We start from the raw sequence: 23,067 nt of genomic DNA, 5'->3' as shown, positions 1-23,067 counted from the left end.
ACATTATAATCATGTTTACATCACAGAGTTTTACAGAATAAAAATTGATTCAATGTAACAAGAATTCAAAGTTGATCAATTATATACTTAAGATTTTTCTTTTTGGGTAAGAATTAAAATGAGATGATGAGACGTTAAGGATTGAAGGTTGATAATGCAAGAAAGGAATTAAAGCGTAAGGAGCCAAAAAAGAACATAAAAAAAAGAAATGGGTGGTGGTGACAGAAAATGGTCCCTTTCCACTTTTATGGGTAGAATGATGGAATCCATCCAAATGGTGAATAACAGAGTCCCCCCCTCCCATGGTTGGCCAAGGCTTGGCCTTATTCAAGGATCCACCATCTTTAATAGATAACGCCTTTGATGGTTGCTGATTGCTAGGCAACGGCAGATGTTGATTGATTTTTGTTGAGTCTTGGAGTCAAGTTCTTCGTACATATGCTACATTTTCAACACCATTTTACGACAATATCCTTGAAACGACACAGCACATGCATAAATTAGTAGATATTTAGGGTAAGATAAGGTTTATGTAATCTATCTCCAAAGATTGATACATTTTGTTATTTGTATTATTATGCTTGGAATTTCCCAATTATTGCCTTGCAAGCTTAACCCACATAAACCCCAAAAATCCAATTTTATCCTTTTTTTTTTAGGAAGAAATTGGGTTAAATTCATGTAACAAGGATTATTATTTCATAATTCAGAATATCTAAATTACATTTTTAACCCTGTAATTGTCATGCGAGTTCAAATTTTACTTTTAAGTTCATGAATCTATGTACTAACAGAACCCAACAAGAGGCCCACTGACCTCAAACATAGAAACCTTTTAGTCTTTGACTTGCAAGTGGAAATTACATGAGATGCCTCCATTGTACATGAAGCTTGTTCAATAACAAACAAAATTACATGAATTATTGCAACTTTAAAACAGGATTCAATCTTTAATACAATCAATCAATTCATTGCAACTTTATATGACACAAACATGAGGAGAGCAGCCATGCATCCTCAAATAATTCTTTTGCTTCATCCTATCCAGGTATCTTATTACAAGCTGCTTTGAAATCCTTACAGTATTCAGGCTTGCAGGTTGCAGCCACTTAAATTCTTTCATTCCAGAAGTCCAACAGCAACCTTTTTCCTTACCACTTAAATTCTTATATGTATTGTAGTGTAAAAATTTCGATCAATAAAAATTTTAAATTAAAATTTTATATTTATATACACCCATTCGTTAAATACAAATTCATTTTTCACAGTATTAACTTTTTGAAAGTCTATTAAAATGAATTTATATAATATATGATTGAATTTGGAATACATAATATCCTTATTTAATTGGAGTCGGATTTGAGTTTTATGTATAATTAATTAAATATATTTCATATTTTGTTATAATAGTAACACATAATTCCCATTCATTTGTAATTATAGACTGCACCCATAACCCAGAACGAGTTTATAATTTAGTGAACTAACCGAGTTTGGGCTGGAACCAGAACAACTCTTAATGATAATATATTCATTTTTGTTGATTTATTGACATTAATGGATAAACAACCATTAAGCACCTGAATGGCAGCAAAACTCTTTTAGCTGCACCAGTGAATTGCACTGTATTTTTATTCTAAGAAGTGCTTGGAAGTATGAAGCTTTCAGAAAAGCAATGCAATTCTAACAATAGCAGTAAAGACGCCTGGTGCCACAAGTCTTACAAATCGTGACTCATGAGTGGTATATACACAGCTGAGGATTTTGACAAATCCTGGAAATTTTCGAAAGAATAAGTAACCTCACTGAAAGGAGGAAAGAAAAAGAGAAGGGCAGTGGAAATAAGATCAAAAGTGGAAGGAGAAAAATAATAGAGAATGGAACAAACCCAAAAACAAATAAAGTAGTGCTCATGGAGTACGAGGAAATAAGGGAGAGCAGTCCATCATTGTGGACCTTTCTTTGCTACCTCATCCCTTTTCTTGCTTTTTGGTATGTACTGCTCTCTAAACCTCATTGATCACCAGTCTTTTGCAGGATATTCTACTTCCACTGATGGTTTATCTGGCCAGTTGGTGGGAAGGCGAGTTAACATGATCCTTGCTCCTGAGGGCTGGCATTTTAGATGACTGATCATTCGTATGAGCTTCCATCAGTTCTCCACATAAAGAAGAGAGAAATGCAGCTGCCTAAAAAGGACTCTATGAAGCAAATACATCCGGTGATGCTCACTTCCCATGCTTCTTACCTGCGGCAAAGAATTATACCACGAGTCATGCTGGTAATTATGCTTCATGAGCTTTATCTAGCAAGATGGCAAGTACACGCCTAATTGCTTAAACTTTGATAGGTGGAGTTATCAAGTTTTACTGATTCATCATAACATTAGTTCAAGTTTCTTTCATAATTCAATAGATAAGAGTTGGAAGCAGTATATGATTAAAAAAAATCAGTCATTGCCATCATAAGTTCATAGTGACAGGTGATGACGAGTGATGTATTAGGCTTTAGCTACATGTCCTCAATTAATTCTCAGCTCTTGGTTTATTTTTCCTTTTGCTACTGATTGAAATCAACCCTCTACAGATCCAAATGACTCATCAATTTTTCATGGTATGGCAACACCAGGGTTAAAGTATTGAATAATTAGAGTACCAGGTGAACTTTGTCGGTTTTTGATCCAACAGATTTGAGTCTTCCTACGCCATTGCCTCCTGAATCAGTATGTTTGGGGACTGTTGCAGAGGAAAGGGTCTTATCTCTGACACATCAAATTCTGGTGCACTACAGCACAAAAATGCAACACAGAAATTAAAGGAAGAATAACACTAAACATAAACCGGTAAGATACTCATAATTTGAAATTTCAGAAGTATAATAGTGGCAGAAAGACATTACTAGTTCTAAAAAAATACATAAATAAGTTACAGTACATTTGGGGCTCCCCATGTCTTTGCAGCTCCTCCCACAAACTTCCTTGTAATGCCCTTGTTTGTTACTTTGCTCCAGTGCAGAGGCTTTAAGGACGATCTTCTAGGTGCCGTGACAGTTGATCCCCGAGAGAAGCCATGGCCTCTTCCAGAAGCTAGGTCTCCTGTATCAGCTACAACTCCTTGACCACCTAATGGCGGAGGCAGTGCAACACCTGGAGGCTTAGGTAGACCAGAAGGGCTGGCACCGGTCTGTACACGTGCGAAGAGGACAAAACAAGAACACCGGAATCACTGACATCAAACCGAGATGGGCTCTAATTCATATAAAACCCCATAGATATAGCCATACTAAAACCCGCCGATGAAGTGAGCGCGAAGCGAGAGCAAAGCAGGAGAAGTGAAAGAAGCACAACAACGCCGACGAGTGTAAATGAAAATAAAATATTTCTCGTATCATAAATATTTTACAGAACTTGGATCATCATACTGTTCTTGGATAAGGTCCGATGAATAAGGTTGGATCAAAACTGCAAGTACAGTTATTAAACAGACTAAAAATTTTAAATTAAAATAATGCAGAAATTAGCAATCGAGAACTACCATTTTATGTAATTTATAAATTTTTAAAAAGGTATAAATTAGTGACATATTTTTAAAGAGTATATGTTTCACGCACAACCAAATACAGTTACTTTCTATTTCTTCTTCAATCTAATTATATAGCCATCTAGTCGCACTCTGCTTCTTGCTGCACTCTTTCTCTACTTCTTCTTCGTTGTGCATATAGAAAGAAGCAGAGTAAAAGAAAGTGTAGCTAGATGTCTGCATTAATAGATAGACAGACGTTGTGTGTGAAACTTATACTCTTTAAAAACATGTTATTAATTTATATTCTTTAAAAATTTATAAATTGCATAAAATAAAACATAACCGCTAATTGCTGTATTATTTCAATTTAAAATTTTTAGTCTGGTCAATTCTATAAACTGGATCTGACAGTTTTGACCCGACCCGACCTGAAAACAATTCGATTTTATGATACGAGAAATATTTTATTTTAATTATCATTTACACTCATCTGCATTGTCGGTACTTTCTTTTTTTTTTTTTCTTTCGTCTAATCATATAGTCACCTAACTACACTCTCTCTTAGTCTACTTCTTCCTATGTTATTTCTCTTACTCTTATTCTTCGTTAAGGCGGCTTCTTTTTCTTACTTTCTTGTTCTTCATAGATTCAACTATCTTTCTTAGCTATGATGTTCATCTTGGGCTTTATATCATTTGCCTTCATATCAGTTTGCTTTTACTTTTTGAGGAGGTACCTGAAGAGGGGCCTCTTTTCCTTCTCGTCAGCACTCAACAGGGCTTCCTTTTCTTGGTGAGCCCTGAGTTGACACCCATGGTGTTCCCTGAGTTAACACCCATGGTGTTAACTCACAGCTAGAAGGGCTTCTCTCTCTTAGTGAACCCTTATAGTCCTAAAGTTCCTATTGTAGTGAGCCATGATCTGACACCGATTGTATTAACTCACAACCCTCCTGAAGCTCTAAATAAGAAGATTTATTGTCGGGTGCTTCCTCTTCATCTTTCTTTCCTCCAAAGTGAGTCCTGGCCTGAAGAAAGTGCTTCTTCACATCCATGGACGCTTGGATACCTCTTTTGGATGCATGATATGCATAATTCAAGAAGCTAAATTTGTTTATTTTGTATAAAAAGAATGAGATTTTTTGGTCCTGAAATTATTTTATACATGTATAGAAGAAGTTATTTTTTGTGTATGGAGAACATAGAGGATGCATATAAGATGATGAAGAAAATTTTGATTGAAAATATGTTTTTAATATTAATATAGTTAATGCCTGTATTTTTCTTCTCTAGTGGTAAATTTGTAAATGGAAAATAAATATTTGTCCACATTATTCTGTATTTGCACCGATATTTGATTGAATGTTTTTATTGAATGTTAATATATTTGAATGATAACTTGATATCGTACTTGCTAATTGAATGTTAATCTGATTGCAAGAAAAATTTATGAACGCAGCACTGATTGATTTGAAAGATTTTGAGATTGATGATGAAGTACTTAAATTCATAAGTTTTTTCTAATACTGCAATTAGATTAACATTTAATTAGAAACTACAATATCAAATTACTATTCAATCAAATTAATATTCAATCACATTAACATTCAATAAGATATTGCAAACACAAAATAATGTAGACAAATATTCATTTTCTATTTACAAACTTACACCATGGAAAAGATAAATATAACCATTAATTATATTAATATTAGAAATATATTTTCAACCATATTTTTCTCCATCATCTTTTATGCGCTCCATACACAAAAAAACTTCTTCTATAAATGCAAAAAATAAATTCAGAACTAAAAAAATAATCAGATTAATATTCAATCAAAGTAACATTCAATCAGATTTTGATGCAAACACAAACACAAAATAAGATGGACAAACATTCATTTTCTATTTACACACTTACAACCGCAAAAGAAAAATATAGACATTAACTATATTAATATTAGAAATATATTTTCAATTATATTTTTCTCCATGCGCTCCATACACAAAAATATTTTTCTATACATACAAAAAAATAAATTCAGAATTCAAAAAACCTCATTCCCTTCATACAAAATAAACAAATTCAAATTCTTGAACCATGAATATCATGCATCCTGAAGAAGTATTTAAGCATCCTGAAGAAGTATTTAAGCGAGCGTCCATGGGTGTGAAGAAAAAACACTCTCTTAAAGCCATAGCTCTAAAGAAAAGGAAAATGAAGAGAAAGCATCCTGGCCAGAAATTTTCTCCCTTACAGAAATTTCTCCTTGGAGCTTCAAGAGAGCTGTGAGTTAACACAATTGGCATCGGATCAAGATTCACTATAATAGGAACCTTAGAACTAATCAAGACTCACTATAATAGGAACCTTAGGACACTAAGAAGGAAAAGCCTTCCTGCGAGTTAAGACCATGGGTGTCAACTCAAGACTTATTAAAAAAGGAAACCTGTTGAGTGCTTACAGGAAGGATAGATCCCCTCCTTAAGAGATAAAAGCAAACTGATGTGAAGCCAAATGATATGAGGCCCAAGATGAGTATCATAACTAAGAGAAAGATAGTTGAATCCATGAAAAAGAAAAATGCGAGAAGAAGCCCTAACGAAAAAGGAGAGTAAAAAAAAATGTAGAAAGAAACAGAGTAAAGGAGAGTGTAGCTAGGTGATTGTATGATTAGACAATTAAAAAAAAAAAAAAACAGGTAGTTGTATCTGAATCTGATTGTGCGTGAAACTTATACTTTTTAAGAACATGTTATTAATTTAAATTTTAAAAAATTTAAAAATTATATAAAATAGACCGTAACATGTTACTAATTTAAATTTTTAAAAAATTTATAAATTATATAGACCATAACGTTTTCGACAGCTATAATAGAATAAACCGCAACGTTTGGCGGTCAATAGACTGTAACGTTTGCGACCGCTAATTTCTAGGAACATGGCCTCCAAGAGGAGGTGGGGGAGGAGGGCCACCTCCTCCTACGAGTGGTGGTGCAGTGGCAGGGCACCATGTTCTGGAGGAGGAGGTGAAGGTGGTGGTGGTGGTGACAGTTTGGTACCCATCATAGGTGGAGGTGCCGAGGGGGAATTCCAACTCCAACCTTTGGAACTGTCACTGTAACAGAATGAGGAGGAGGAGGTGGTGGTGAGGGTGGAACACTTGAAACAAGGACAATTGAACTATAAACAGACCTCCAAGGGAGCGGTGCAGGAGGTAACACCACTTCAATTTTCTGCCTATTAGATAAAGGGGGAAAAGGAGGCGAAGGAGGTGGAGAGCATTTATTGTGTGATACTACCTCTACATTCTGCCTCACAAATGATGAGGAAGGTGGGGATGGTGGCAGAGGAGGAGGCAGATGTGGCACATTAACTGAAGTCTTCGATAAAAATGCATTGCTAGAATGGAGGTGGAGGTAGAGGTAAAGTTGTGGTACAAGGAGGCACAACTTTTGTTGGGCCAAGATGTGGTGATACTACTGGAGGAGAAGAAAGCTCATATGAAGCTAGATCTCCAGCAGCAGCAGTATCGGGAGAAATCCTTACATGGGCATCCCCATTAGAATCCTTAGGGGACGCACAATAAGCAAGAATAGGTGGTGCACTATTGTACTTGGATAGAGGATGTGCTACATGCATTGAATTGACTAAAGGAGTTGTATTAGGGGGGACCCAACGAGGTACTGTATTTGGTCTCGCCTGTTTCCCATTAGTTCCATGAGCCTCAGGTTGTTTGATTTTTTCTTTCACTACAGTTGAATCTGCACCAACAGGTTTCGTGCTCCTTGGTATGGTTGGCACTACCTTCTCAGGTCTACCAACATCAACACTCAACTTTAGCTGCGGAAGCATGGATTGTAAAATCTTTGTAGTATTGGTTTCTCCAATAGCTTTAGCTTCCATCTCTTTGAAATCTCCCCTCCCATCTTCATGCACTTCCGTTGTTGCCCTGTTTCTCAATGTATCAACAGCAACCATGGAATCTATCTTCAGATCCCCATCATCCACAGCTATGTCTTTCACTGCTTGAAGATCAGAACATACCTTCTCATCCATCTTGTATTTCACATCATCAGAGCTATGTCCTTCACTGCATCAACATTAAAATCCATCTTTCTAGCCTCTTTGTGACTCCTATCATCAAATGTATCCCTAAAGACTTCTTTATGTTCTACATCTATTGACAAATTGTCATGGTCTGTATGAGTGTCATAATGCCCTTTTGCTTCTTGTGTGACTATCGCGTTGCTGAATATCTCTTCAGCCTCAAAAAAATCCTCAGGCAAAGCACTTTCAGCCTCATTCCCATCTTCATTTGCTCTGAATGCAGTGAAATTAGACACAATGGAAGCATGACCATCCTCAAAAAGTACCTGATACAGATATGAGTATGCATTCAACTCCAACAGCTTCAAAAGAGAACTTTAATTGAAAAATAATAACCACCTACCTCTGCCTTAAAGTCCTTTGGAAATCGGTCCTTGGCATCCCACGTAGTGTCAACTGTCAATTTCATCACGACATAGCATCAAAATATTTGCTCTAGTAAAAGCTGTATGAAACATAAATCTAAAAATCATCTCCTCATGAACCAGATCTTCATCCAAATGGATGCACTCGAGAAAAACATCACCTTGAATACGGCATTGGACATCTATTTTCACTAGCATACACTCCTCCTGAAATTGAAACTAGTAAGAATAACTAATAATGTGATTAACTCTCCAGTCATCTTTTATAATACAACTTACTATCACTATTACCTGTTGGTAATGTCGAACGTTTTTTTTTTGTCTTTGAACTCATGAATAGAAGCTTAGAAGTTCTGTTGGCGGGCTTTGAACGGTCCTGACCATAAACCCCTACAACTGGCCTGCAGCCTTTTCCACCGTCAAACAATGGAAGGGCCCTGAGCATCAAGCAATCTAACAACAATGGTGTATCAGATGGAGGCCAATCAGTACCAAAACCTCTCCTAGAGATGTACTGAAGGAATCTTAGTTGGGAAGGTTGTGGATTTAAAGGAGACAAAAGGTGCATAAGTTCTTTAGGAGCTTGCTTGTAGATCATTTCAAGAGTCTTCTGCTCCCCGTTATACTGTTTCTGATATAACAAAAGACCTGCAAGCATGAATGCAAGCGCAGGCCATCCACTTCTCTCACAATGCATTAACACCCCTCCAAGGACAGCCAACTTTCACTAGACCGAAGGAAGTGGTGGATCATCTCCAGAGGAAGCACAGGACATCCTTCATATTGACGGGGATAATCCATGACTGTCATATCATATTGAGATAATATGTCTGATATTTGGCTCCGCCTGTCCCCTTCTCTGAAGTTAAACACCATGAAGGAAGCATCAGGAAAATTATCCTGCAATTGTGCCACAATGCCACCCAAGTACACATTGTACTCGTCTTCTTCCAACACGTCAGCGGAGAAGCAACAATCAAACACTACAACAGAACAAAAAGAAAAAGGAAATGAGGCAACCATTGTCCATAAAGAAAGGGAGCATCATCATGAATACAGGAAGTTCAGTCTCTTAATATATGCAGTAAAATCCATTGGCTACAAAGCTAATTCATTAGTCATGAAATAAAATTGTAAAAGCTCAATTAAGTTATTCAACTTCTGCGTAACCGACAACTCCGGCTAAGCTTTAAATTTCAAGACTATGAACCTTGACTACCGGAGAATGAGAGGAAGTGATGGCAGCAGGCAGAAGAACACAACTTATAAAATTTGTTGCATGAAGTAAAATAAAATAAAATGTGAATGCAGAGAACCAAACAGATGCATTGCATTATTTGAAATGAATGCCAGACTTCAATAATTCAGCTCCTAAAGCTAAATTAACAGAGGTATTCTAAAACCTAAAATGTCTTTTTGACCATGCAAAGGATAATTGCATTCAAAAGCCCATTGGGCCAAACAGTAGAAACAAGCCTAACAAAACACAACCCAACCCATACCCAACATCCAAACTCCAGCCCAAATACAAACCAAAAACCCAACCACAGCCCAGATGTAGCTCTGTCATCATCGTCTGGAATCACACGTCACCGCCAGGAATCGTCTGCATCACCGACAGTCGGAGAAACAGAGATCCAAACAACAACTGCTCAATACAACAACATGCACAAATCCAGACGAAAGAGCCAAAAGAAGATCGGAAAAGAAAACTGAGCATATCCCGCTAAAACAAACCTCAACGCAGAGCAGAGTCGCCCACAACCAAACAAACCCATCGCATAAGGAGGCTTGAACCGCCACAAGCACCACTTGAAGGGAGGCGACATGACAAAGCTCTCATGGGAGCGGTGGCCGCCAAATGCATCTGACGTGAGAACCACAACCTCCTCAGCTCCAGACATCGACCAAAACAGACCAATCACAACCAAAGAAAGAAATCTCAATACAAACCGAAACAAGCGTCTTAAACAAAATAAACTATACATCGCCGAAAGGAAAAAGGACTTTAAGGCGAAAGCCTCCTCCCACCGGCGAAAAGAAACCTTGACCTGTCGCTTTTCTCTCTCTTCGCATCTCTTCCACTAAAACCTAATTGAGCTCCAGAAGCAATCATACAACAGAAAAAATAACGATATAAATCTAATTAGATTCATGTAAAGACTAATTCAATTTTTTTTTACGGATTAAACTCATATATTTTTTAATGTTAAATAAGTTTGGATCTAATATAATATTTTTTTAATAATAATTTGTAAATTTAAAATATTACTTTTTAATCACGAAAACTTTATTTTTTGATTTTAAAAATTATTTAATATTTTTGTATTTAATTTTATATTAATTAAAGTATTGAAATTTTTAATATTTTAAATTAAAAATAATATTTTATTATTAAAAAATAATATTATATAGCTTATTTAATAATTGAGAAAAAGTAAAGAAATTTAATTATTAAAAAAATAAATTTAACTTAAAAAAATTATTATGAAATTTCAAGTTTGAATGAAAATTATTAGTTATTTTTATAATTTTTAATTTTAATTAAAATATTTTTTATATTTTCAAAATATAACTATTTTGGAAGATAAATTATATTGATTTTATAGAATAAATTTAAATTGATGAATGAATTTATTTTTGATATAGATGATTTAGTTTGATTGAGAAATGAATTTAGATATTGAAATTAATTTTATAAAGATTTTAAGATTAATTTTACAATTTCTAAATAATCTCTTTCGTTTCAAAGATTATTAACAGATTGCATCATAAGTATATTTTAATTAGTGTTAAAAATTATGAACCAAATAATCCTACAGTAATTTCCTCTTTAACTTAGTTAAACCTTAAATGAAAAAACATAATTTAATTGGATTTATTTCAAAAATATCACAGGATGACAAAACAGCATTCTGAACGGAATTCAAGAATATACCCCAAAAATCAATATCCCGCCGCTCCACCAGAAAAAAAGGGGGAGAAGAAAATGCAAATGGGACCATGAACTCTCTCAGAGATCTCAAGAAGCCGATCCGGCGGGTTCCGGTGAAGGAAGTTTCTGAACAGCGCCATCTGATCACGCTGTTTCTCCCCCGATCGGATCCAAACCGTCGATTGATAATAGCGCAGAAGAGGTCACACGTCAAATTGACAACAGATCCCAATATTCTCCAACTCAGCAAACCGAGACCTCAGAGCCCCAAAGTTCACCTATTATCCCTCCAACATTCAAAAGCTGATTGAAGAAAACTCGTCAGGAATCAAAGAAATCAGGCACAAGAGCACTGAGGGGACCACCAAAAACAAAAATCTAAAATCGCCGGCCAAACTTGATGAAGATTAAAAAGGAGGCTTGAAGGCAATCGCTATAACATATTGAAGGAATGTGAAGAGTTGAAATTAGATATTTAAAGAGAGAGAAAGAAGTGAATGTGTGCAGGACGAAGTGACAGCAGAGAGGATGAGGTGACAATGATAGAATCTTTTTGAAGAGAGATTAAGAAATTTTCTGGTAAGAATTAAGATCAACCAAAATCAAATAGAAAGAGAAATAAAAGAGAAGCGTAGTGGACCGAAAGACATGATAATAATATTCCCTTAACACACCTAATATTTTTTGTTTTGGTTGACTTCGTTATTCCCATCCACCATTAATGATGATGATGCCCTTAACACACCTTTTTTTTTTGGTTGACTTCGTTAATCCCATCCGCCATTAATAATGATAATTAAGATAATTAATAAATATATCTCTATATAAAATCATCGTTAGTCCTGAATTTCCATTTATTAAATAAAATCTTTGTATTTTTGATAATTTTTTTTTAAATTCCCCATATAGCTCTTCATGATTATATAATCATTTTTGTACCTTTATTGGCTTTAACGGCTAAGCAACGAGCAAGCATCAGAATGGCAGCAAAACTCTTTTGGCTGCAGCTGTGAATTGCACTGTATATTTAGGTCTTATTTGGTTAAATTTTTTATTTTTTGAAAAGTAATTTTTGAGGAAGTAATTTCTGGATAAGTAAATTATAAAGTAAATTCTTTAAGTTCACAAAAAGTAAGAAAAAAAATGATAATTAAATAAGTTGAATATGCTAATTTTTCGGAAATTTGAAGTTTCTTAATTAATTTAATCCCAACTAAACAAGGCCTTAGCTGAGAAAGACGTTTGAAGTTTGAAGCTTTCAGAGAGCAGCTGAGAAAAGCAATGCAATTCTAATAATAGGAGAAAAAGGCGCCTGGTGCCATAAGTGTCATAAATCGTGACTAAAAATATGGTATATACACAGCAGAGGATTTTGATAAATCCTGCAAAAATACAAGTAACCTCACTGAAAGGGGGAAAGAAAAAAGAAAGTGGCAGTGGAAATGAGAACAAAAAAGGAAGGAGATAAATAATAGAAAATGGAACAAACCTTAAAACAAATAAAGTAATGCTCATGGAGTAGGAGGAAATAAGGGAGAGCTGTCTATCTATCATTGTGGACCACTCTTTGCTACCTCATCTCTTTTTTCTTGCTTTTTGGTATGTACTGCTCCCTAAATTTCATTGATCACCAGTCTTGTGAAGGATATTCTACTTCCACTGATGGTTTGTCAGGCCAGTTGGTGGGAAGGACGAGTCGACATGATCCTTGCTCCTGAGGGCTGAGATTTTAGATAACTGATCATTCATATGAGGTTCCATCAGTTCTCCACTTAAAGAAGAGAGAAATGCAGCTGCCCTAAAAAGGACTCTATGAAGCCAATACATCTGGTTATGCTCACTTCCCATGCTTCTTACCTGAGAGAAAGAATCATACCATGAGTCATGCTGGTAATTATGCTTCATGAGCTTTATTCAGCAAAATAGCAAGTGCTCGCCTAATTACTTTAACTTTGATTGGTGGAGTTATTAAGCCTTACTGATCATCACATCATAACCTTAGCTCAAGTTTATTTCATAATTCGATATAGAAGTGTTGGAAGCTGTATATGATAAATAAGAACATCAGTTATTGCCATCATAAGTTCATAATGATAGGTGATGGCCAATGATGTGTTAGGCTTTGACTACATGTCCTCAATTACTTCTCAGCTGTTGGTTTATTTTTCTTTTGCTGCTGATTGAAACCAACCCTTTATCCCAATGACTCATCAATTTTTCATGGTATGACAATAGCAGGGTTAAGAAATCATGCCTCAGATCTGAGATTAATTGATCAAACAGGTTGCAAAAGGACTGAAAATTAGATAATCATTATTATCATCATATACCTCTTTGAAACCATGACTTTCGAACAGCCTGCCGAATGTGGCGTTCGTGTCTTTCTAGGAGCTCATCCACTCTATTTGATTGGGTTAGCAATGGTCCAGAAAAATCAACCTTGTCTCCTTGATCCCGAAAACCCTGTTCAATTCCATCAGACAGTAACGATTATAATTCATGCGTCTCCATTTTATGCACTTGATATACTATATATAAGCAAAACAAGAATAAAAATGCATTACTTGCTAAAGTCTAGTTTGTCAATGGTACTTCTGCTTTTAACTTTTAAGCAATGGCAATCTTAGTGCAAATCACATTGGGCAAGCTTCATGTTTGCTTTCTTGTTTCCAAATAAGCAAATAAATAAAGGGAGGAAAAGAATAAACGGCACCAATACAGTATTAGTTCCCTTCTCTGCCCTTGCTGAGACAACCACTAGCGCTAGTTGTGCGTTCTGCTGCGGTGCTGTCCCTAAACTCTATGTTCATCATCACCACCTCAATTATTGATCCAAATTTCTAGACATTCAATTCATCGAACCTCAAAACATTAGTCATATACCTTTATTATTATTATACAAAATTATTAAACTTAAATGCTTCCAAGATGAGGCAAAAATTAAATAAAATAAAAACAAGTGCCTTTTCTATATTCCTAATAGAAAAGTTGAAAAGATGCCAACCCCAAGGTAACAACAACAACAATTATATTTATAACTTAATCCCAAACTAGTCGAGGTCCACTATATAAAGTGCGTTTAAGCTCCGCTTGAAGCCAATTTCCCAGTCAAGCCACAAATTCTCATTAAATGGCTATTTAACTCAATGGCTTGTTCAATACAAATGTAAAACTAAATAGAGACACAGGAAGACAACAGAAGGATATATGCCAACCTACTCAAGTTAGTTAAATTGATATAACTACTAGTTTTCTTCATTTTTCCTTTTGAACTTAATGGATTTCTGTTAATTTTTAGATTTTTATAGAAGTTGAGTCCATGGTAAGTTGTTTTTTCACAAATTGCAAGTATGCAACATAAGGCAGAGTTTCTTTTCATCTTCAGCAAAGAGAAAATCTAAAATTAGATGTGTCTTTATTATTCAAAAGCGTACCAAATTATTTCTCTTTGCTTCCATTTCCTCTCTTTGATAAAGTGCCAATGACAGTTCTTGTGAATGGTATCCTTCAGAAGCATCAAAGGAATCCGGCCTTTCAAATTGACTCCACTGTTTCTGCAAAGTGCGCTTGGAAATTTCAGATGAATCATGACCCCTAGAATTGGTTCGGATGCCATATGTAACATCTCCATTATCATGTTGTCTTGAATCAAAACCGTTCTTTTCTTGCAATGCATTAGAGAATCCTAATCCATTATTACTGTGACCTCTTGAAATAGACCTATTGTGGGATCTTATTGATGCATCATCCTTCTGTCTCTTTGCCCATGCAAAGCCACTTGAACTAGAAACCTGTATTGGGCCAGAAAAGGGAATGTCTTCTTGGGATGCATTCTTTATGTGGAAAATCTCTTCCAATTTGTCAAAAGATGGCTTCCGTGCCTCTCCACCAGACCTGCCATCTCCTCCTTTAGGAATACACTTATTATTGCCAGTATTATTTTGAGCACATTGCACTCGAGTTGCTGCATCCTGGAAAACAAGAACCTATCAATGTTAATTAGCTTCCACAAAACATGTGTCTGAGTGAGTGAGAGAGAGACAGAGAGAGAGAGACCTCTGCTGGTACAAGTTTACTGATTCCACAAGGCATTCTTGTTGGCTTTCTCGTTTCAGCACCACGAATTCTTCCGCTGATCTTTCTCCTGAAAGTGCAAAAAACCTTCTCAGTTAGTTAACAATCCACAGATTTCTTTTTTGAAATTTTATTTTACCATAATTTTTCAAAACACTAACCCCAATCAATTACAAGCTCATCAGCTGTTTGGCAATACCTTTCTAGTAAAAAAAAAAGTCAATTTGATGTCTGCAGATATTTATAAATTTTATGGTTTCTTTACCAACTATAAATGACTGCTCTAAGAAGCACCTTCAGGAATTTAATACATGGTACCAATTTCAAATTGTTCCTTTATAGTGGTCATATAACAGTGGCTCAGTGCAATATACTTTAAGAAAATGGACCGACCTTATCTTCATTAGATTCCAAGACCATTGTGATAAAAAACACAACCTAAAATGTAGCTAATTTCATGTGTACAGCTGTTGCCCACAAGTGCCATTGATGATCTGACCGACACAGCTCTTCTTTTTAGTAAGTTGGCATGATAAAATTTTTGTTTCAGAGAGGAATAATTGAAAATTTTCATCAGACAAGGAAAAGGAAAATGAAAATCCTAACCTCCTTGCCTCCTCACGGTTTTTCGCATCAATCTCTTTGCTGGGTGGATATTTTGGCAAGCTTGATGGCTCACATGCATAAGGTTTTGTTGTGAAATACTGAAAATTGAATATAAAGAGCATTGCATCAGACTTTAGCAAAAAAAACCAGAGGTGACGGTCAGAAAATTTCCAAAATTTTCAAAGACCAGGTTACTGGAGCTAAATGAAAGACGGGAACCAAACATGAAGAGGTTAGGCATGAATTCACCCAGTATAGAGTGATACCAATAGAGCCAGATAAAGTAAATTCAATTCCATTTTCTCTCTTGTGATTGGCACATCATATTCAAAGAAGTCGATAATCACCTCAGATGCTAGAGCAGAGGTGGCAGTCCCACGCTTGTATGGCTCTACAGACAGAAGTGTTTCTATCAGGTTCACAGCAGTTGTTGGCAAATCTTTAAAGGTCTCATGGAGACAGCTATCATAAGGTTGTTGTGGTTTGAACAAAGTTGCGTGAGGAAGTTTGGATTTTTTCCAATATTCATCCGGTGGGGACCCACAAAGCTTGAAAATTTTGTGTAATTGTTCAACCTGAAGGAGAAACCAAAAGCATTCATGCTAAAACTCAAATGGACAATTCCAGAAAATTACATCAAATAGTCAGTTTGTAATAAATATCATAATTAAATGGCTATATCTAATCATCCCAATGCCTTTCCTGCATGTTATACTGTTTAAAATTATTATACAGAACAGAACACCAGAAGAGGTGCTTGTGCAGTTACCAAGTTATCTTTCTAATACCCTACAAATTGCCATATCATGGATTGTTATAATGACTATTGGCTGGAATTATAGACTCCCAGATTTGTAATCCAACAATTTTGCCGTTCCACACTCCAACGTTGAAAATAAAATTATGAAAAAAGCTTCAGGAGGATGTTTCTGACAGTCTATCCTCTTGTCATACAGAAGATTTTAAGAAATAAAAAGGCCTGTCTTGTCTTATTGTTAACATTATTCATCAGTGAGCATATTAAGCCTGTCAAGCCACTTTTCTGAGATGATCAGATGAGTAAACACACTTTGCCTTTAAACAAAAAATCAGAATAAGAAAAGGGGACAGATAACAAGCTTTTTCACCGAAACTGTATATTCCACAATGCAAAGCTTTAACCCCTCAATCAGCATATTCACCAATAAGATAATGTATGAAAATGAATAATTCTAGATAATCATGTCGTTCAATCATGTAATTACCTCTGTTCTCCCTTGAAGAACAGGTTTTCCAAGGAGAAGTTCTGCAAATACACAGCCAACACTCCACAGATCCACAGACGCTCCATAATCAGTGGAACCTAGTAAAAGTTCTGGAGGACGGTACCATAAAGTTACAACACGACTGGTTAAAGGTTGCCTGTGCCCAGCATTGCAGAAGTTTGCCAATCCAAAATCTCCCACTTTCAGTATTCCTTCATTGTTTACAAGAAGATTGGATCCTTTGATGTCTCGATGCATTACACCCTTTGAGTGACAGTGCTCCAGTCCAGATAGTAATTGCTTCATGTAGCATTTAATCTACAAAATAAAACAATTGATATGCTTCAACAGAGAAAGGAACAAATCCCCATTATTTAGAAGCCCAGTACTTTTGAATTCTAGGGACTGAAGTTCATATTGTATGGCAGCTAGTTAAGTGCTGCAAGAATCAAAATGATTTTCCTTTTTATATGTGGTCTAAAAATACCCCGATTAGAATTCCAGACAGCAAATGAACTAACCTGTGATCCACTGAACCTGACATCAGGGCAAGACAAGAGGCCAGTGATGTCATGCTCCATGTACTCGAAGACCAGGTAAATGCTACATGATAAACGGGAAGTAATTAATCCATCCAATTTCATGACATTGGGATGGTTGAGCCTGCGGAGAATCAATATCTCTCTTGCCATGAAACGGACACTCTCAGGCTCAAAATTATCAAAGCGAACCTTCTTCAAAGCAACTATCCTCCCAGTTTCCAGCTCACGAGCTCGAAACACACTGCTGTATGTACCTTGTCCTATCTATAAAAGCAATTGAAAATCCAGTAAGTCCATTGTCCAGTTGAAGTAACAGAAGCAGTGAAAAAAGTGTCATAGCTGCCATTGATATGTGGAACGGCGGAAGGAATATCTGTAATGTTTATATGAATCTAAGGTCAAATACCAGCAGTTAACGCAAGGAAAGGAAGATACCATTGTAGCAAAAGAAGATGATAAGAGAGGGAGAGCACAAATAGCAGATTACTGCCATCAAGAAGATTCTATTGCATACACGGAAAGTTGATTTCTTCAAAAAATTTAACTAGAGTACAATACTGTTAAGATAAGATTCTAGTCATGCATAAAAAGTGCAGGTCGGAGTAACAGAAAGGGCAAAAAGAAAAGTTCTTCAGAAAATAATTGACTGGAAGGTGGTTCAATGAGAGTAGAAAACATTGTATGGGGCCACGAGTGGAAGAATTCATGTGGAACAAACTATCAATTCAATTCTAAGAATCATGAACCACGAGAAAGAAATATTGTGTCAAAAAAATGAAAAGAAAGTTTGAACTCCACCAGGCAGAGATGAATTAACAGCTTCTTAATTTCTCAATTATTCCTGTCAACCAAAAAAAAGCTCAGAAATTCTAAATTTCGAGGGGGGAAAAAAAAAGAAGTCTCTCGATTATTGTTATTTTCCTGAAAAGAATAAAAATATGAACTTTCCCAGGAAAAGATGCATAGCGAAAAAAAGTAAAAATGATGATTTTCTTCGCAGTTCACATTTAACCTTGCATGATTATTTCACAATGAACCAAACAAAATAGAAACAACGCCAAACACCACTTACCATATATAAAATGACAAAGAAAATATCTTTGCACCAATCACATGTCACCCAATTCAATTTTAGAGCAACAAAAATCTTTGAAATCGTAACTAAAATTGATGCACATGAATGTATGTTTGTGTACAAGTATATGAAACGGAAGCTTGAACAACCTTCTCCAATTTCTCATACGCATCGGCTTTAAGCGGTACCCATCCCCTAATAGCTTCGCCGGCGACGGCACTAAGCCAGGCGGGCCATCCAGCGGCCACTTGTTCACCTTCAATATACTTTTGCAAATTCCGCAACCGAAAGCTCACCGATTCACTATTAGAACTCTCTCTCCCAGACTCACCCAACTCGCTTCCACAACTCAACTCCCCATTCTTGTTGTGGTTGCTGTTCCCATAACTCTTGTGGCTGGCCTTGTCATTCTCCAGTCCCACCCGAATCCGACCCGAGTTGTATCCACCCGACTGGTCAATTGCGGGCGTGACAGACACCGCCTGTTTGGAGCTGACACAACCCATCGCGGAAGCGGGTGTAGTTCCGGGTCAGTGAACTGGCGGATCCAGAGTCCAGGGAAAGAGAAGGGGAGGAGAGGGAGAGAAGAGACGAACAGCTGAAAAGATGAATGTGAAAAAATGGGGTTTTATACAAACCCAAAAACCCATACAAAGGAATGTTTTCCATCACTTTCTACTGGTCTCCGTTTCCATCCGAGCTTCCCATTTTTCATATTTTTTAATTTTTCAGCGAAAATCGCGGGCCTATTTTAAATTATAATTGGTCAGCGTAACAAAATTACCGGAATCAACGGAGGAAATAGTAGGATAGGATATAAAAATGGTAATTTTGTAGTATATATTATTAATAATATTATTATTATGTAAATAATAATTTTTTTTTTTAATTTTGCGATTTGAAACATCACGTTTAGTCAAATCTGAGTTAATTTATGGTGGGGCCAGGCCATACGTGAATGTGTATGTTAGTGCATGGAAGGGCTGCGTAGGCAATACAAGTGGGACCCTTCTTGCTGGAAGCCAATAGGATGGCGCGTGCTGCGAGTGCTAAATTTTAAACGTATAATGTAGTGTACGGGACCTACAGGTGGTTTTGGTATCGGGCCTTTGGTGGTTGTTGACTTAATATGAATTCATGACGTGTCATGTGTCTGAATTGCAAATTATTATTGATATTTTGCATTGCTTTTTTTATTTCAATTTAAATTATAGGTTATTTTATTATTTATAATTTATTTATTTATTTACTTTTATAATATTATATTTAATATTTATCGAAAGGTAAAGTTTAATTTTTAAAATAATTCAACAATAGTTGAGGATATGTTATTTTTAAATATTCATTTTTTTATTTAATTGAACTTGATTAAGAAAATACGAAAAAGAAAAGAAAAAGGAAATAAAGTGAGAGAAAAGAGTAGATAGGGCAACAGAAGTAGTGTAAAAAGTAGTCAGCTTTTTTGTTTTGTTTTGTTTTGTTTTTTGGGTTTTAATTTATTTTTATTTTTCACACTGCAGCTTTCCCATTTCTGACATCAATGGAGGAAAGGGACCACAGTCTCCAAAGTCATGAAAATGGGACAAAGGCAGTAAGCAGTGGCAGGGCATCTGTCCATACTCTAATTCACATTCAAATAACTAATTCTAATCTTTGATGATTACTCACATTGACCCATCTGCCTTATTATTATTATTATTATTATCCTTCTTTAATATTTTTTTATATATAAATAATATGCACATTTTTTAATGCTTGGGATTAGTGGAGCCTCTTAATCTTGATTTTGGGTTTTTTTATGTGTGAAAGTTAAGAAATTAAATTATAATTTACCCATAAAAAAAAATTGCCCTGCAAGTTAGGATTTAGCATGTGGTGTGAGGCTGGGCTCCATTACTAGAGCTCCAAGAGTAAGCCATGATGGCTGCCTCCCTTTATATAATCAAGGATATCCCTATGCTCTGCTGCTACAAAAGCATCCAAAATATTATCATTATCATTTGCCCTAAAGGACCCTTTTCACCAAAACCACATCATTGCTTCCCTTTTCTTTTACCACCTCCATCAACCAAAATTAATCCCAATGCTTGCGTTTCAAGTCTCTTGATCTTTGTGCCTGATTCTGAATTTTCATTATTATATATTTATCTAATAAATATTAAAAAGATAATATGATGTAAACAAAGGAATCAAACAAGTATTGAAAAAAGAGGGGATGATGGGGAAAGTCAAAGGTAGGTCTGGTGGTGTCAACATCTAGCAATTTCAGCACTTAAAATTTGAGCTAAAAATCAACTGTTGTTGTTGGAGAATGCATTAATTTGAGGAGTATTCACACTCAGAAATTAGCTACAATCTTTCACCCAATTACCATACACCAACAAATGAAGTGGATAAGTGATGAAAATTAGGATAAAATTATCAACAAATTAATGGGTCAATCCCAATCCTCTAGTACTTGACATGCATAGAGATTCTTTTTGTGTTTGTCCACCCATTGTGCTCATCAAAATCATTACCCATAGATATTTTCACTGTTTTTGGACAAATGGTGGATGATCTACATTTGGCAGCTTCTTTTATCTTATATTGTCTTCTTGAGAAAGATAAAATTTCGACTTCCAAAGAAACAATGTTAGCCAGGCTGGGTAATGGGTATCATTATTATTTATCCTTACTATGATTCAAGAGAAAGAAGATGTGAGTATTAAAGAGAGAAATTTAAGAGCAAATTTAGGGGAATATGACAGAACACAGTAAAAGGATTCATATAATTAATCTCTTGCAAATTTGGAATCAAGACAAAAAATTTTAAGAGAAAAAAAAGATTTTAAAAAACACACAAGTTGAAAGAGTAGACTTTTAAGGCTTAGAATGTAGATTTTAGATTTCTTCCCACATATGGTCAGTGTGGACTCCTTAGCCAATATCCCAAGCTCCACCTATCTTTATCGATTTTAAGGCTAAATTTATTTTTGAATTATCATTAGAAAGCCGAATAAAATTATGATTTATAAGAATTTAAGAATGTGAGCCACAAATTTTTGCCTGTTTAATATTATTTAAATTTATTTAATTTTTTTAATGATAATTTAATAGTAAATTTGAATAGAGAAATAAAATTTAAAGTAAATTATATTTTGATATATAAATTTTAGTATAATTAATAAATTAATTTTTCTATTTTTAAAATCAAACATTTAAATTTTTTTATAATTAATTCTTTTAAATAAAAGGTCATTTCATTTATTTTTACTATTAACGGTATAAAAATATTTTTATTATTTTTTTAAATGGATAATCTATACATTAATTATAAAATTTTAGTATAATTAATAAATTCATCTCTATATTTTTAAAATCGAATATTTACATCACTTTATAATTAGTATGTTTAGATTTTAATCTTTTCATCTATTCCTTATAATTAAAAGTATGAAAATATCTATATTGCCCCTTTTTAAATTAAAAATATTATTTTTTTTCTCATTTATTAAAATTTAAACATTTTGATCATTTCTTTTTCATTTAAAAGGATACTCGAGTCTCAATTAAATTTTATTCAGATTATTATATTTAACTAAATTTTAACACATTTTGTTCTTCAATTTCCGTTTATTAAAATATTTTAATACTTGATAATTTTAAAATTTTTGAAAAATATTTATAATTTTAAAAATTTTTAAGTGATATCAAATAATTTTTAAATAAATAATAAAAATATTATAGAAAAAAAATTATATTTTCAAAAATTTGATCATCCACTATTTTTAAACTAATATCTATAATGTATAAAAAAATTAAATATATAGAGATTTAAAAATTTTAATATTAAAAATATAAAGGCTAATATATTAATTATATTAAAATTAAAATATAATTTATATAATATATAATGTTTTACTCATATTAGCGAGGATTCAAGTGTTATTAACAGTATTTTAGTTAGTTAAAATTTTATCTTCTATTTGATGTGTTGACTAATAAAATTATGAATAGAAAAATTTAAGTATTTGATTTTAAAAATATAATAATCGATTTATTAATTAAAATTCAAAAAATTAAAATATAATTTACTCAAAAATTTAATATTTTTTACTATGTTGACACCCATTTTCTCTGTTATATTGGGAGTGTTAAGACTTTTAAGCATGGTGGGTTGGTTGGAAAGGTCACAATCTGTCCCCTATCACACTTAAGGAACACAATTTTCTTTTGTAGGTGGAAATGCCCATTAAGCTAGATTGTCAGTCAGTTTCCAATAAACCCAATTGTCTATTTCACATATATTTTCTATTCATGGTTTGGAAGCTAGTGATTTCGTGTGAAGAAACTCCTTCTGGAAGAGAGAGAGAGTTAATCAAATGTCAGCTTTCACTGGAAGAAATCAACCGCTCTTGAGAAAGAAAAGCAACTGAGGAAAATTTCTACGCGTTTGTAGTTGTGAATTTTCACTTTAACAACGATCATTGAATTCGAGTCAAAACTTTGTCATTTTTTATTTAGTTCTCTGGTGTTGATGGCTGATCAGATGGGCCTGCCAAGTGCTGGTCATTAGCAAGATTAAGCAAAGACAAAGCAGCGTAAACCCCACGT

At 34.6% G+C, this 23,067-nt stretch overlaps 1 protein-coding gene and 2 pseudogenes across 3 annotated transcripts; all 3 read right to left on the bottom strand.

Annotated features, from left to right (window-relative positions):
- Positions 1-1,506: 1,506 nt before the first annotated feature.
- On the bottom strand, positions 1,507-3,221 carry LOC122721240 (annotated as a pseudogene).
- A 3,115-nt stretch (positions 3,222-6,336) lies between these two features.
- On the bottom strand, positions 6,337-10,194 carry LOC110617910 (annotated as a pseudogene).
- Positions 10,195-12,226: 2,032 nt separating this feature from the next.
- LOC110617416 (protein IMPAIRED IN BABA-INDUCED STERILITY 1) lies at positions 12,227-19,180 on the bottom strand. 3 transcript variants are annotated; one of them, XR_002488368.2, is made up of 10 exons: positions 18,621-19,178; positions 17,376-17,660; positions 16,855-17,172; positions 15,958-16,185; positions 15,611-15,708; positions 14,987-15,074; positions 14,365-14,901; positions 13,261-13,393; positions 12,420-12,787; positions 12,227-12,312 (listed from the first exon to the last, which is right to left on the bottom strand). XR_002488368.2 is itself a non-coding variant. In XM_021760166.2 (9 exons), exons 1-9 carry the CDS (start codon positions 18,975-18,977, stop codon positions 12,768-12,770), a joined length of 2,064 nt encoding a protein of 687 aa, XP_021615858.1. In that variant the 5' UTR covers positions 18,978-19,178; the 3' UTR covers positions 12,227-12,767. The 3 variants fall into 3 exon arrangements, 1 of the variants encoding a protein (XP_021615858.1); XM_021760166.2 differs by having other exon boundaries at positions 12,227-12,787; XR_002488369.2 differs by lacking the exons at positions 12,227-12,312; positions 12,420-12,787 and adding an exon at positions 13,495-13,770 and having other exon boundaries at positions 13,258-13,393; positions 18,621-19,180.
- Between the last annotated feature and the right edge of the window lie 3,887 nt (positions 19,181-23,067).

This window comes from Manihot esculenta, chromosome 6 (genome assembly GCF_001659605.2).
Source record: "Manihot esculenta cultivar AM560-2 chromosome 6, M.esculenta_v8, whole genome shotgun sequence".
Classification (NCBI taxonomy): domain Eukaryota; kingdom Viridiplantae; phylum Streptophyta; class Magnoliopsida; order Malpighiales; family Euphorbiaceae; genus Manihot; species Manihot esculenta.
Note: the sequence above shows the minus strand (reverse complement) of the source record. Positions and strands in the feature narration are given on the sequence as shown.